We start from the raw sequence: 13268 nt of genomic DNA, 5'->3' as shown, positions 1-13268 counted from the left end.
ATCCAATAAAACCACATAAGACCTAAATAAGACCCAATAAAATCAAATTAAAGCAAATAAGACCCAATAAAACCCAATAAAACCATATAAGACCCAATAAAACCTAATAAAACCCAATCAAATCAAATTAAACCCAATAAGACCCAAATCAAAACCCAATAAAATCCAATTAAACCCACTAAGACCCAATTAAACCCAATAAAAAACAATAAAACCCAGTAATGATGTGTTCACACTGGCTGCTCATATTGTAGCAACATAAAGCTTTAATCTAAATTAAGAAAGAAAAGAGGAAATTGAGACAGTGCATGTAATTTATTGATGAAACAGCTAAATGTGCTGAACATGTTTAATTTGTATTCATTTTGTGATAAAATGTGATTTACTTACACTAACAACATAAAAACATGAAACCAAGAAATGCTGACAGAATATTTATTGATCAGTTAAAGACTTTCAAATGAATAATTCAGTTTAATAACTCTGTCTTGTGATTTGAGTGAATCCCTTATAAATAATTAGAAATCAGTTTGAAGCTTCAGCCTGTAGTTTGTGTGTGTAGCCTGCAGGGGGCAGCACACAGTCAAATAAACTTCTTTGAACTAAAGTAAAACAGTTTAATATTTACAACCATAAAACCAGTTAGTTTAAATTTGAGATTTTTTTTAAATAACTGATTAATAAATGACGTTTGTGTTTTAAAATAAACTTTTTTAATTGAAATATATATTTTTTAAATCTCACAAACACAGTAGCAGATAATTACAGATATATTTGACCTTTGTGTTGAATTAAATTTAGTTTTCAGAAAATGATCTGGGGTTTTTGACTATTTTCTGACATTTTATAGATAAAAAGGATAAATCTATTAACCGATAAAATGATCAGTTAACTTCTCAAAGCAAATATTGATAATTGTATTATTTAATAATCCGCTGTTTTTGTATAAAATGTCACATGATAATTAGAAATGTGTTAACTTGTTAACGAGTCATTTGATGTTTGTAACAAAGGGACTAACTGACTTATAAAACAATTATTATTATTATTATTTACTAATATCTGGACGTGCAGTGACCGTGTGTGTCCTGTGGGGGCAGCAGAGAGGGGGCGGGGCTTCAGGCTAGCCACATGATTGGACGTAGTTTTCGGGGAAGAAGCCCTTGTTGCCGTGGAGAAACCCCTCACACCAGCCGTCTTCATGGCGATGCGTCAGGTAGATGACGTCGCCCTCGCTGAGTGACAGGTCATCAGGTTTGGACGCCTCATAGCTGTACAGCGCCTCCACTGGACACACAGAGAACTGCACTTACATCACTGTTATATACTTTTATATAAATATTTATATAACTGCTATATACATGTATTTTACTACAATATCTATATAACTAGAATACCTGTTTATACCTTTTATATACAGGTATATAACTGCAATATCTGTATGTTTTACTACAATACCTGTACATATAACTGTAATACTTGTATATACCTTCAAAATGTTCATATAACTGCAATATACATGTATATTACTATATATATATATATATATATATATATATATATAGGTATATAAAAGTATATACCTCATACATATATATAAGGTATGTATATATAGAAATATAACTGCAACATAAACAAGTCTTTTACTGCGAAATCTGTAAATAAAATAGAATTTGTATGCAATATGCATGTCTTTTACTTTTTTACTTTGCTATTTCTATACATATAACTAGAATACCTTCATATACCTGTATGTATATAACTGCTATATCTGTACGTTTTACTACAATACCTGTACATATAACTGAAATACTTGTACATACCTTCAAAAATGTTTATATAAATGCAATATGCATGTATTTTACTACTATATCTATACATATAACTGCTATATCTGTATGTTTTATTATAATACCTGTACATATAACTAATACTTATATATTCTGTACCTTTACTACCTGTTAGAAGCAGTAGTCAGTAGTAGTAATGGTAGTATTAGGAGTAGTAGTACTTGTAGTACCAGTACCTTTCTCCAGGTAATGTGGGGGGGCTTCGGTGTCGTAGTCCACCGGGGGAGGGAGGGGCGGCATGAGGTCATCAAAACGGATCTGATCGTCCAATAGGGGCGGAGGGGGCGTGGCTGGGAGCTCTAGATCTGAGAGCACAAAAGTCCTGTGAGGGTCTGTGATTGGCCAGTCAGGTTTCAGGATGAGCAGAGCTGATAGGAGCTTTACTTTAATACTGTGATAGTATACTACACCACTACTACATTTAATAGTAGTACCTCTAGTACTTCTACTACCACGGATGGAGTACTACCTACATACTAACGAGAGTATCTGTGTGTTTTCTTACCCAGGTGTTCGAGGCGAGCAGGTAAGCAGAGTCGAGGAGAGGAGGAGGAGGAGCGAGGAAGCAGCGTGAAGGCGGAGGAGGCGGGGGAGGGGGTGGGAGCATGCGGGGGAGGGTAGGGAGGAGGAGGCGGGATCATCACTGACAGACGGAGAGAGAACCAGTCAGAGTGGGATCATCTGGACTCCTCACACAGAAACATTATCTGATCAAAGAAAAGCCTGGAAGCTTCCTCGTCCTCGAGGACACAAACCTCTTCTAGAAAGAGTGTTTAGGCTACGCCCACTAGGTAGTTCCCTTGGCCTCTGTTTCCACACAGGTACTAACCAACGGAGTTAATGTGACAACAGACCGATACGGCAAGCAGTGATCCAACTTAGAGACTTTGTCTCTATATTTGGACTATTCAGGCCCTCTAGAGACTCTTTGTCTCTATATTTAGACTATTCAGACCCTCTAGAGATTCTTTGTCTCTATATTTAGACTATTTAGACCCCTCTAGAGACTCTTTGTCTCTATATTTAGACTATTTAGACCCCCCTAGAGACTCTTTGTCTCTATATTTAGACTATTTAGACCCCTCTAGAGACTCTTTGTCTCTATATTTCGACTATTCAGACCCTCTAGAGACTCTTTGTGTCTATATTTAGACTTTTCAGACCTCTGTAGAGACTCTTTTTCAAAAAAGCGACTAGCAACAAATCTAGGAAGTTTTTCTGTTGTTATTGGTGACTTTTGGAGACTCGTTCCTACTCTTATTAACAAGTAGCAGGCGCCATCCCAAAGCATCACATGGCCCAGTCCTCCTGCAGCAGTCTCTCCCAGCTGCAGTCAGAGCAGGAAATCTTAACCCCTCAGCGTCCAGTCTGCACCAGTCTGCAATGAATCACACCTCAACCGTATCCAATCAGCGTTAGCTAGTCAGTAGCAACTCCGAAAGAAATGACCCGAGGCAGGAATGTTCTGAGCTGCTAACCGGTGAAGTTGGGCAGATCCTCTCTAGAGCCACACCCACAGCTCACTAGAGGGAAAAGTACCTGATGGAAATATGCCTAATGACTCCTAGATTGTCCTCAGGCCCTCCAGGAACCACCTCAAGGCTCTTCACAACCGTAAGGCCAAGTACAACCTCCTGAAGGACTCTTGGACTTTCTTTAAAACTCCTAGAAATTATGTAAACCTCTTCTTACAACTTTCTAAAAGACTTAAGTCCCTGAAGATCCTCGAGAACTCCCAAGAACCCATAGGACCTCTTCAAGGAACCTTCCAACTTAATTAATGACCCCAGAATCAAGTCCCCCTAACATCCTCAAGAACTCCTAGACCCCTAACATCCAGAGAACTCCTAGACCCCCTAACATCCAGATAACTTATAGTCCCCCTAACATCCAGAAAACTCCTAGTCCCCCTAACATCCTCAAGAACTCCTAGTCCCCCTAACATCCAGAGAACTCCTAGTCCCCCTTACATCCAGAGAACTCCTAGACCCCTAACGTCCAGCGAACTCCTTGTCCCCCTAATATTCAGATAACTTCTAGTCCCCCTTACATCCTCAAGAACTCCTAATCCCCCTAACATCCAGAGAACTCCTAGATCCCTAACGTCCAGCGAACTCCTTGTCCCCCTAACATTCAGATAACTTCTAGTCCCCCTTTACATCCCCAAGAACTCCTAGTCCCCCTAACATCCTCAAGAACTCCTAGACCCCTGACATCCAGATAACTCCTTGTCCCCCTAACACCCAGATAACTTCTAGTCCCCCTAACATCCTCAAGAACTCCTAGTCCCCTAACATCCAGAGAACTCCTAGTCCCCCTAACATCCAGAGAACTCCTAGTCCCCCTAACATCCATAGAACTCCCAGTCCCCCTAACATAAAGAGAACTCCTAGTCCCCCTAACATCAGAGAACTCCTAGTCCCCCTAACATCAGAGAACTCCTAGTCCCCCTAACATCCAGAGAACTCCTAGTCCCCCTAACATCAGAGAAATCCTAGTCCCCCTAACATCCAGAGAACTCCTAGTCCCCCTAACATCCAGAGAATTCCTATTCCCCCTAACATCCTCAAGAACTCCTAGTCCCCCTTACATCCAGAGAACTCCTAGACCCTGAACATCCCCAAAAACTCCTAGTCCCCCTAACATCCTCAAGAACTCCTAGTCCCCCTAACATCCTCAAGAACTCCTAGACCCCTAACATCCATAGAACTCCTTGTCCCCCTAACATCCAGATAACTTCTAGCCCCCCTAAAATCCTAAAGAACTCCTAGTCCCCTAACATCCAGAGAGCGTCTGGAGTCTAGAACCTCCTGAAGAACCTCTAGATTGTAAACCTCCTTAAGGACCCTTAGAACTTCCCTTAGGATTATTTAAATTTATTTATGGACTATTGGAACCACTCAGCGGGATTTATTTTTTTATATCTAAGTAAGTATTACATAATAAAAGTATTGTATAGAGTATCTGTATAGAGTATTGATTCTGTGTTGTATATTTTGAATCTGTAAAGAGTTTCTATTGGATGACAGAAGCGTCCTGTCGGCTCACATGATTGGACAGCAGGCAGGAAGAGGGAGCGCGTGTAGCAGCAGCGTGAGGCGGGGCCAGAGCGGACCCTCAGAGAGAGAGATCGAGCGGCCGGAGGCGAGCGGCGGCGGCGACTCCTCCGGGAAGTCACTGAACACACCACAGAAGAAGAAACTGAGAGGACAAACAGCAGAGGAAACAAAGACCACAGAGGAAGAACCTGAGAGCAAAAACAATAAAAGAAAAGGAGTTTAAAGTGTACAGCTACATCTCAAAAAATTTGAATATTGTGAAAAAGTTCAATATTTTTTGTCAATCATTTCAGAAAGTGAAACTCATACATTATATAGATTCATTGCACATGGAGTGAAACATTTCAAGCCTGTTTGTCTTGTAATTTTGATTATTCTGGCTTACAGATAATGAAAAACTCTGCTGACCTCAACCCCATAGGAGTCTATCGGCTGAGGAAGGTGAGAGATGCCAGACCAACAATGCAGATGACCTGAAGGCTGCTATAAAAGCAACATGGTGCCATAGGCTGATCTCCTCCATGCCATGCAATATTAATGCGGTAATTCATGAAAAAGGAGCCCAACCTAGTATTGAGAATATAGAAATTAAGATACTTTAAGAAGCATGACTTGTGACATGATTTGTGTTTAAAATATCCTTTTTTTATTCATCTTATGCAATATTCTAATTTTCTGAGACACTGAGTTTTGTGTTTTCATTATCTCTAAGCCAGAATCATCAAAATTACTAGAAATACAGGCAATATTTCATATTATCAATATTCAATATTCAATATTTCATTCTATCTGTAATGAATCTATATAATATACAAGTTTCACTTTCTGAAATAATTGACAAAAAATATTGAACTTTTTCACGATATTCTAATTTTTTTAGATGTACCTGTATTATCTCTACCGTTGCTGTGGTATGTGACAGATTAAGCTTTCAACATGTGTTTGTTCATATGAGAGAACAAATAGGTTGTTAAAAATCTACCATTGATAGTTTGAAAGTTCAACAGTTCCAGAAAGTGTGGTGTGGACGCCCTCTGCTGAAATGCCCAAAATGTATCATTGACAGTCATTGTTATTATACAGAGAGTTCAATAAAGTTAATCACAGTCAGGCTTGTGTGAGTGTGGGGGAATGTGTCTGCTCGTGTTATATTTGATGCCACTGAGAGAGAAAAACAGCTGAAAGTTCCCCTCGAACAGAAAGCATTTTTAGCCAAACCGTAGCTCCTGTCAGTGAACCAACTTCACTTTGAGCATCCCGAGTTCTTCCTGAACATCTACATATGTGTTTTGTGAAGAAAAATTAAGAAATTGTTGTTTTCTAAGTGTGATCAGAAGAAACTGGTACCTGTGCTTTCCTCCAGATTTGTTCCCTCTTTTTTTACCATGGCAGTCTACGAGGCTGTGGGTGCGTGTTGGTTGATCATCTGTGCATCCTACGCCCAAACTATAACTCTGAGAGCATTACCAGACCAATGTGAATGAGAAGACCAATTTACCTACATTTCTTATCATAAATTATTTCTGTAGAGTGGCATCTGCGACCTCAAGTGCAGTTTACAAATTTATTTTTTGACAAATTTCTCTCTCCCTCTGCATTCTAGCGATGATGTCATCCACTCTAGCCTCTCAATAGGGTAACATTAAGGGGATTTTTTGGCGTGTTTTTGCAGAATCATTTTAAAACCATTTGCTGAAAACCTTAGAAAAGTCATAGCACACTTGTCATGGCTGAGCCAGTTGATGTGATACCTTTTTAGTGTATGTGCAACCAAAACTCTGGGAGGAGTAGTCAACTAAAAAAACACGGAAGAAACGGAAGAATAATAGGAAGAAGCCCGGTGGAGAGTAGATAGTGGCTCTTACAAGCATACTCAATGAGGAAAAAGCAACTCAGAAAAACACCAGAGAAGAAGAAGAGGCTAACGTGACCATTTTTAAATTGAGTTTGGAGGCGAAACACTAAAACATGTAACAGAGAGTGATTCAATGATTCATGTTGAATAGTGAGCGAGGAACATTTAAACTAAATATTTGAGGTGAGTTTGAGATTTAAAACTGAAATAAAATAAACCATCAACACAGACAGACAGACAGACAGACAAACAGACAGACAGACAGACAGACAGACAGACGGACAGGTACCATCTACTTCCTGTGGTGGTGGCGGTGGAGGGGGCGGGGCCGGTATCTCTGCGCCGTCAATGGGTGGTGAAGGAAAGCCGTCATTATCAGAGGGAGGAGGGGGGGGAGGAGAGGGGGGGGGGAAGCCCTCCTCGACCACTGAGGACAAGGCAGGTGTAATGTCATCATGATGTCACTCTACATCTAATCAACTGTTTTTGTTTTCGGTCTCACCTGTCTCCAGGCTGAGGGGTGGAGCCGGCGGTGGAGCGATGTGATTAGTCAGAGCCTCTGAAGTAGGAGGAGGGGGAGGAGGGGGCGGAGCCACCTGCTGTCTTGATGAGTCAGGTGGCGGTGGTGGTGGTGGAGGGGGCGGGGCCACCGCGCCGCTGACCTCACCGTCCTCAGCTGACATCTCCTCCTCTGACGGAGGGGGCGGGGCCTCCTCCAGCAGCGTGCTGATGATGTCACTCTCAGGCGGCGGCGGACAGGGGATGATGGGCGGAGCTACAGCTTTCCCAAAACTGGAGCTGAAAATGAAATCATTCAAAGTTTGGATTCCTGAAATATTAAACGAGACCTGATTCTACATGACCAAAGGAGTTTAATTATTAATAATTGTATTTAAAATAAAAAAATGCAGATTAAAAATATAAATAACTGGATTCACAAAAGTCCTACTGAATGTTTTTTGTTTAATTAGTAAAGCTTTATGTGTTCAATTTCATCTGCAACAAAAACAAACTGATGAACAGCTCCTTGTTTAACATTAATACTGATTTCAGTTCCCGCTGCCCTGACTGCTATGTGACAGGTGTCTGCTGCCTGACAGGCGAAAGCCAGGGCAAAGCAGACTTCACAGGTCAGAGGGATTATTACCCGCTGACAGGGGGCGCCACAGGGCACTGCACCGGCTCTGGAGGCTTGGTGGACCTAAAACACACACACACACACACACACACACACACTGTTGTAGATGTGTGATGTGAAGCAGGAAGTTGTCACCAATAGAAACAGAGTCAGACTGAACCTGGTGGAGGCTCCGAGTTTACGGATTGTTCCTGTTCGCTCCAACTGTTTCCCAGAGACCTGAGGAGGACACGAGTGTGTTACTGTGTGTGCGTGAGAGAGTGTGTGTGCGTGTGTGTATGTGTGTGTGAGAGAGAGAGAGTGTGTTACTGTGTGTGTGTGTGTTTGTGTGTGTGTGCGTGCATGTGTGTGTGTGTGTGTGTGTGTGTGTGAGAGAGAGTGTGTTACTGTGTGTGTGTGTGTGTGTGTGTGTGAGAGAGAGAGAGAGAGCATCAATAGAGCCTGTGAGGCCTCAGCAGCTCTAATTAGTCTCTCTAAACCTTTTCCCACGCTCAACAAAGACTGTCTGTCTGTGTGTGTGTGTGTGTGTGTGTGTGTGTGTGTGTGGGTGGACTGTGAACAGCATCAGAAGTGAGGAAGTGAAACTAAAGATCAAAATATATTAAATATATGAACTTTGTTCTGTTTGAGTTTCACTTCTTTTTTATTTCTGATGAATATGAGTCAAAAAATATGTTTTTACTTGTTTTTATTTGTTTCATTGATCAGTGAAACGTTTTGTTACTTCCTCCAGTACTGCACAACTTTACAGAGTACAGGATACAGTCTGTAGTAGTCTGCAGTAGTCTGAAGTAGTTTGCAGTAGTTGAGGTATTAGTTTCCAGTAGTAGTTTGTAGTATTTTGCAGTAGTCTGCAGTAATTTGCAGGAGTCTGCAGTAGTTTGCAGTAGTCTGCAGTAGTTTGCAGTAGTCTGCAATAGTCTGCAGTAGTTTGCAGTAGTCTGCAGTAGTCTACAGTAGTTTGCAGTAGCCTGTAGTAGTTTTGCGTAGTTTGCAGTAGTTTGTAGTAGTCTGCAGAAGTCTGCAGTAGTCTGCAGTAGTCTGCATTAATCTGCAGTAGTCTGCAGTAGTTTGCAGTAGTCTGCATTAGTCTGCCGTAGTCTGAAGTAGTCTGCAGTAGTCTGCAGTAGTTTGCAGTAGTAGTTTGAAGTAGTCTGCAGTAGTTTGCAGGAGGCTGTAGTAGTCTGCAGTAGTTTGCCATAGTCTGCAGTAGTCTGTAGTATTTTGCAGTAGTCTGCAGTAGTTTGCCGTAGTATGCAGTAATTTGCAGTAGTCTGCAGTAGTCTCTAGTAGTCTGCATTAGTCTGCAGTAGTTTGCAGTAGTCTGCATTATTCTGCAGTAGTCTACATTAGACTGCAGTAGTCTGCAGTAGTTTGCATAGTCTGCAGTAGTTTGCATTAGTTTGCAGTAATCTGCATTAGTCTGCAGTATTTTGCAGTATTTTGCAGTAGTCTGAATTAGTCTGCAGTAGGCCGCAGTCGTCCGCAGTAGTTTGCAGTAGTTTGCAGTAGTTTGCATTAGTCTGCCGGTCTGAAACTGTCAGGAGAATATAAAACTCAGTGCAGGAAGTTAAAGGTTTAAGGAGGAACACTTGTGTTTCTGCGGTCGTCTGCAGCCACTGACGCTTCCTGTCAGCATCACACAGCAGAAACTAAACTTCACTTCTGCTTTTGTTTTTTTGTTTCTCTAAAAGCTGCTCGGCGTCTGTCATTAAATCTGCCGATGCTCAAACACTGACCTTCAGACTGACTGAAGGAACATCAGAGTCACATTGGTACCTGGATGGAAGTTCTGATGGAAGTTCTGCATTACACCTGTCTGTGTCTGTGTGTGTGTGTGTGTGTGTGTGTGTGTGTGTGTACCTTCATGCCGTGGCCCTGGCTGTCCAGTTGCTGGTAGTTAATTGGCCGGCGGCTATAGGGGGGGCGGGCAGGGGGCTGGGGGGGCGGGAGGATCTTGTGGCTGCGGGGGACTCGTCTCACCGCAGTGAAGACACCGATCTCTCGCCGGGAAACCTTCTCTTTGTGCATCTCCACCGTCTGATACACACACACACACACACACACTCTGTCACTAACAATACGTCTGCTCAGAGTTTTCGTCAATTTCTGACATTTTATGAACAAAATATTTAAATCCACTACAGATTAATCACCAACAATAAAAATATTACAGAGGAGAAAACAGTTGACAGCATCAAAACTAAACACGTTAAATCAGATGTGTGGAAACATTCTCACACACACACACATACAAATGAATAAATAACGATGAAGAATGTAGAACGTCTGTTCGAGACTTTAAGATCGTATTAGTTTGTTAATGAGAGAACACAAAGAGAACAGACACTCTATTCATCCAGACACACACACACACACACACACACACACACACACACACACACATACACACACAAAGACACACACACAGACACACAGACGGCGGCTGTGGCTCAGTTGGTTTCGTCCAGTAACCGGAAGGTTGGTGGTTCGATCCCTGACCATGGCAGCTACATGTCGAAGTATCCTTGAGCAAGATGCTGAACCCCAAATTGCTCCCGATGCACACACACACTGCCAGCTGAGCAGAAACCAACCAATCAGAGATCAGTTTGTGTTGATTATTATTGCTGCCCCCTCTTGTCAGAGGGGGCGGGGCTCACCTGACCAATGAGGTTGATGGAAGACTCCATGTGACGCAGCTGATTGGTCTGAGCGTCCAGCAGGCTCAGCACGCTGCCGGCCAACGAGCTGATTTGGTACGCCACGCTGGCCAGGGACTGGGTGGTGAAGTTCTTCGTCTCCTCCAACGCCGCCATGCTGCCCTCACCTGCCTGAAAACATGGGGCGTTAGCCTAGCTTAGCATAAAGACTGGGAACAGAGGGGACTCTTAGCCTAGCTTAGCACAAAGACTGGGAACAGAGGGAACTGTTAGCCCAGCTTAGCATAAAGACTGGAAGCAGAGGGAACGATTAGCCTAGCTTAGCATAATGACTGGGAACAGGGGGAACTGTTAGCTGAGCTTAGCACAAAGACTTGGAACAGAACAAACAAAGGTGCTGCAGTAGTACTGACCTGTATGCAGTAGTACTGACCTGTGTGCAGTAGTCCTGCAGTAGTATTGACCTGTATGCAGTAGTACTAGTACTGAGCTGTGTGCAGTAGTACTGACCTGTATGCAGTAGTACTGCAGTAGAACTGACCTGTATGCAGCAGTACTAGTACTGACCTGTGTGCAGTAGTACTGACCTGTATGCAGTAGTACTGCAGTAGTACTGACCTGTATGTAGCAGTACTGCAGTAGTATGTAGTAGTACTAACCTGTAGGTAGTTGCTGCAGCAGTACTCTGACACTCTGAGCAGGTTGTCATAGTTTTCCAGGAGAGCTTTTCTGGCGTTCGGAGCTTCGTCCAGAATCTTCATCACCTCGTCTGTAAACTTCTGATCCTTCATCTCCTTCATCATTCATTCAGTCTCTGGACATTAAACTCTTAATACTCATTCACATATTCAGATATTTAAACATGCATGAGTTCATTTCATAATAACCACAAATAGGCAAATAAAATGTTGCCGTACTTAAACTGAGTAGTACTGAAGTATTTAATTACTGCAGTACTGATACTTCAGCTGCAGTCAAAGTTCTGAGACAGAAACTTCAACCATGTTTTTACCAGTGGTGGAAGAAGTATTCAGATCTCTTACTGCAGTAAAAGTATTAATACACACAGTGAAATTACTCCACTACAGTAAAAGTACTGCATTCAAAACTTACTGAAGTAAAAGTACAAAAGTATTAGCATCAAAATGTACTTAAAGTATCAAAAGTAAAAGTACTCGTTATGCAGAATGAAACCACTCAGATTGTGTATATATTCTAAATATATTATTACATTGTTATTATTATTGATGCAGTTAAGAATGCAGCATTTTCATTTTGTAGTGATAGGGCTCATTTTAACTACCTAATATACCGTTATGAGGTTTCATTTAAAAACAAATGTCTAATAGCTTTAAATGTATCATGTTTTTCATATTAAATCTGTACCCAAAAAATAACTAAAGCTGTCAGCTAAATGTAGTGGAGTAGAAGTATACAGTTACATAAAATGGAAATATTCAAGTAAAGTACAAGTACCTCAAAATTGTAGTTAAGTACAGTACTTGAGTAAATGTACTTAGTTACATTCCACCACTCGTAATAGGCAAATAAAATGTTGTCGTACTTTCACTGAAATGATTCAATTACTGCAGTTCTGATACTTCAGCTGCCGTCAAACTTCTGAGAGAGAAACTTCAAGGATGATTTTACATCAAACACGTTTTAGTCAGGAAGAAGAAGAAGAAGAACTCACCAGAGTCTAAAGAAGAAGACAAGTCCCGTCTGTCTCTCTGTCTCTCTATCTGCCTCTCTTTCTGTCTCTCTGTGCCTCTGAGTCAGAGTGAACCTGCTCTCTATTTGAGTATTCGAGCCGTAGATCGTCTCTGATATAGAGGAGTACTCACTCCTCAGGAAAAATCGTTGACTTTCTTCAGTTTTCAAGGACCCATAAACTCCCATTTGTACAAAGTAACTAGGTACATTTACTCGAGTACTGTACTTCAGTACAATTTTGAGGTACTTGTACTTTCCTTGAGTATTTCCATTTCATTCCACTTTTTACTTTTACTCCACTACATTTAGCTTACAGCTTTAGTTACTTTTCAGGTCGAGATTTAACATAAAAACATGATCAATTTATATAACTCGTATAACAGTATATAAAGTAATCAAATGAGTCATGTCTTTACAACATTAAAATGCTTCAGTTCTTACATAAAAGCATCAATACAAGCAATGTAATAATATATTTGGAATATATAAAACAATCTGAGTGGGTCCATTCTGCTTAACAAGTACTTTTACTTTTGATACTTTAAGTAAATTTTGATGCTGATACTTTTGTACATTTACTGCAGATATCTGAATACTTCTTCCACCACTGCAAACTTCTGGACACCTTTAAATACCTCCTGAAAGTCCTGGAAGGACCTTAAAAAGCACACAGTCTAAAAGGACCCATGAAACTCACTTTCCTGGAATGTTTCTCCAGGGGCCTCGAATCTGTGGAAGGACATAAAATCATCAGCTGATGTTTTGATGTTTGGGTCCTTGAGCGTTCTGCCAGCGGGTCTTAAAGGAGTTCCAAAGACGCTTCAAGGATTTCAGGGGTCAGTAAACGGCTCCAGGACTTCTGGAGATGCAACTGAGGTGTCTGAAAAAGATTCCGGGTCCTTGAAATAGATTCTTGGATCCAGAAGGACTCAAGGACACATTTCAAGAACCCCTTTCTTGAACTTCTGGAACCCTCGGAAGGACCCTGAG

The 13268-nt window shown here is 41.4% G+C and overlaps 1 protein-coding gene across 2 annotated transcripts; it reads right to left on the bottom strand.

Moving 5' to 3' along the window:
* Window positions 1-306: 306 nt before the first annotated feature.
* Window positions 307-12503, bottom strand: abi3a (ABI family, member 3a). Of its 2 annotated transcripts, XM_059348910.1 has the most exons (12): window positions 12259-12503; window positions 11225-11379; window positions 10566-10736; window positions 9766-9942; window positions 8063-8121; window positions 7912-7965; window positions 7267-7562; window positions 7048-7191; window positions 4899-5027; window positions 2356-2493; window positions 2027-2155; window positions 307-1287 (listed from the first exon to the last, which is right to left on the bottom strand). In XM_059348910.1, the coding sequence occupies exons 2-12, from the start codon at window positions 11366-11368 to the stop codon at window positions 1124-1126; spliced, it is 1605 nt and encodes a 534-aa protein (XP_059204893.1). In that variant the 5' UTR covers window positions 11369-11379; window positions 12259-12503; the 3' UTR covers window positions 307-1123. The 2 variants fall into 2 exon arrangements, with proteins under 2 accessions (XP_059204893.1, XP_059204892.1); XM_059348909.1 differs by lacking the exons at window positions 2356-2493; window positions 4899-5027 and having other exon boundaries at window positions 7054-7191; window positions 11225-11377.
* Between the last annotated feature and the right edge of the window lie 765 nt (window positions 12504-13268).

This window comes from Centropristis striata, chromosome 13 (assembly GCF_030273125.1).
Source record: "Centropristis striata isolate RG_2023a ecotype Rhode Island chromosome 13, C.striata_1.0, whole genome shotgun sequence".
Classification (NCBI taxonomy): Eukaryota; Metazoa; Chordata; class Actinopteri; order Perciformes; family Serranidae; genus Centropristis; species Centropristis striata.
The sequence above is the reverse complement of the archived record's forward strand: the minus strand, read 5'-3'. Positions and strand labels throughout refer to the sequence as shown.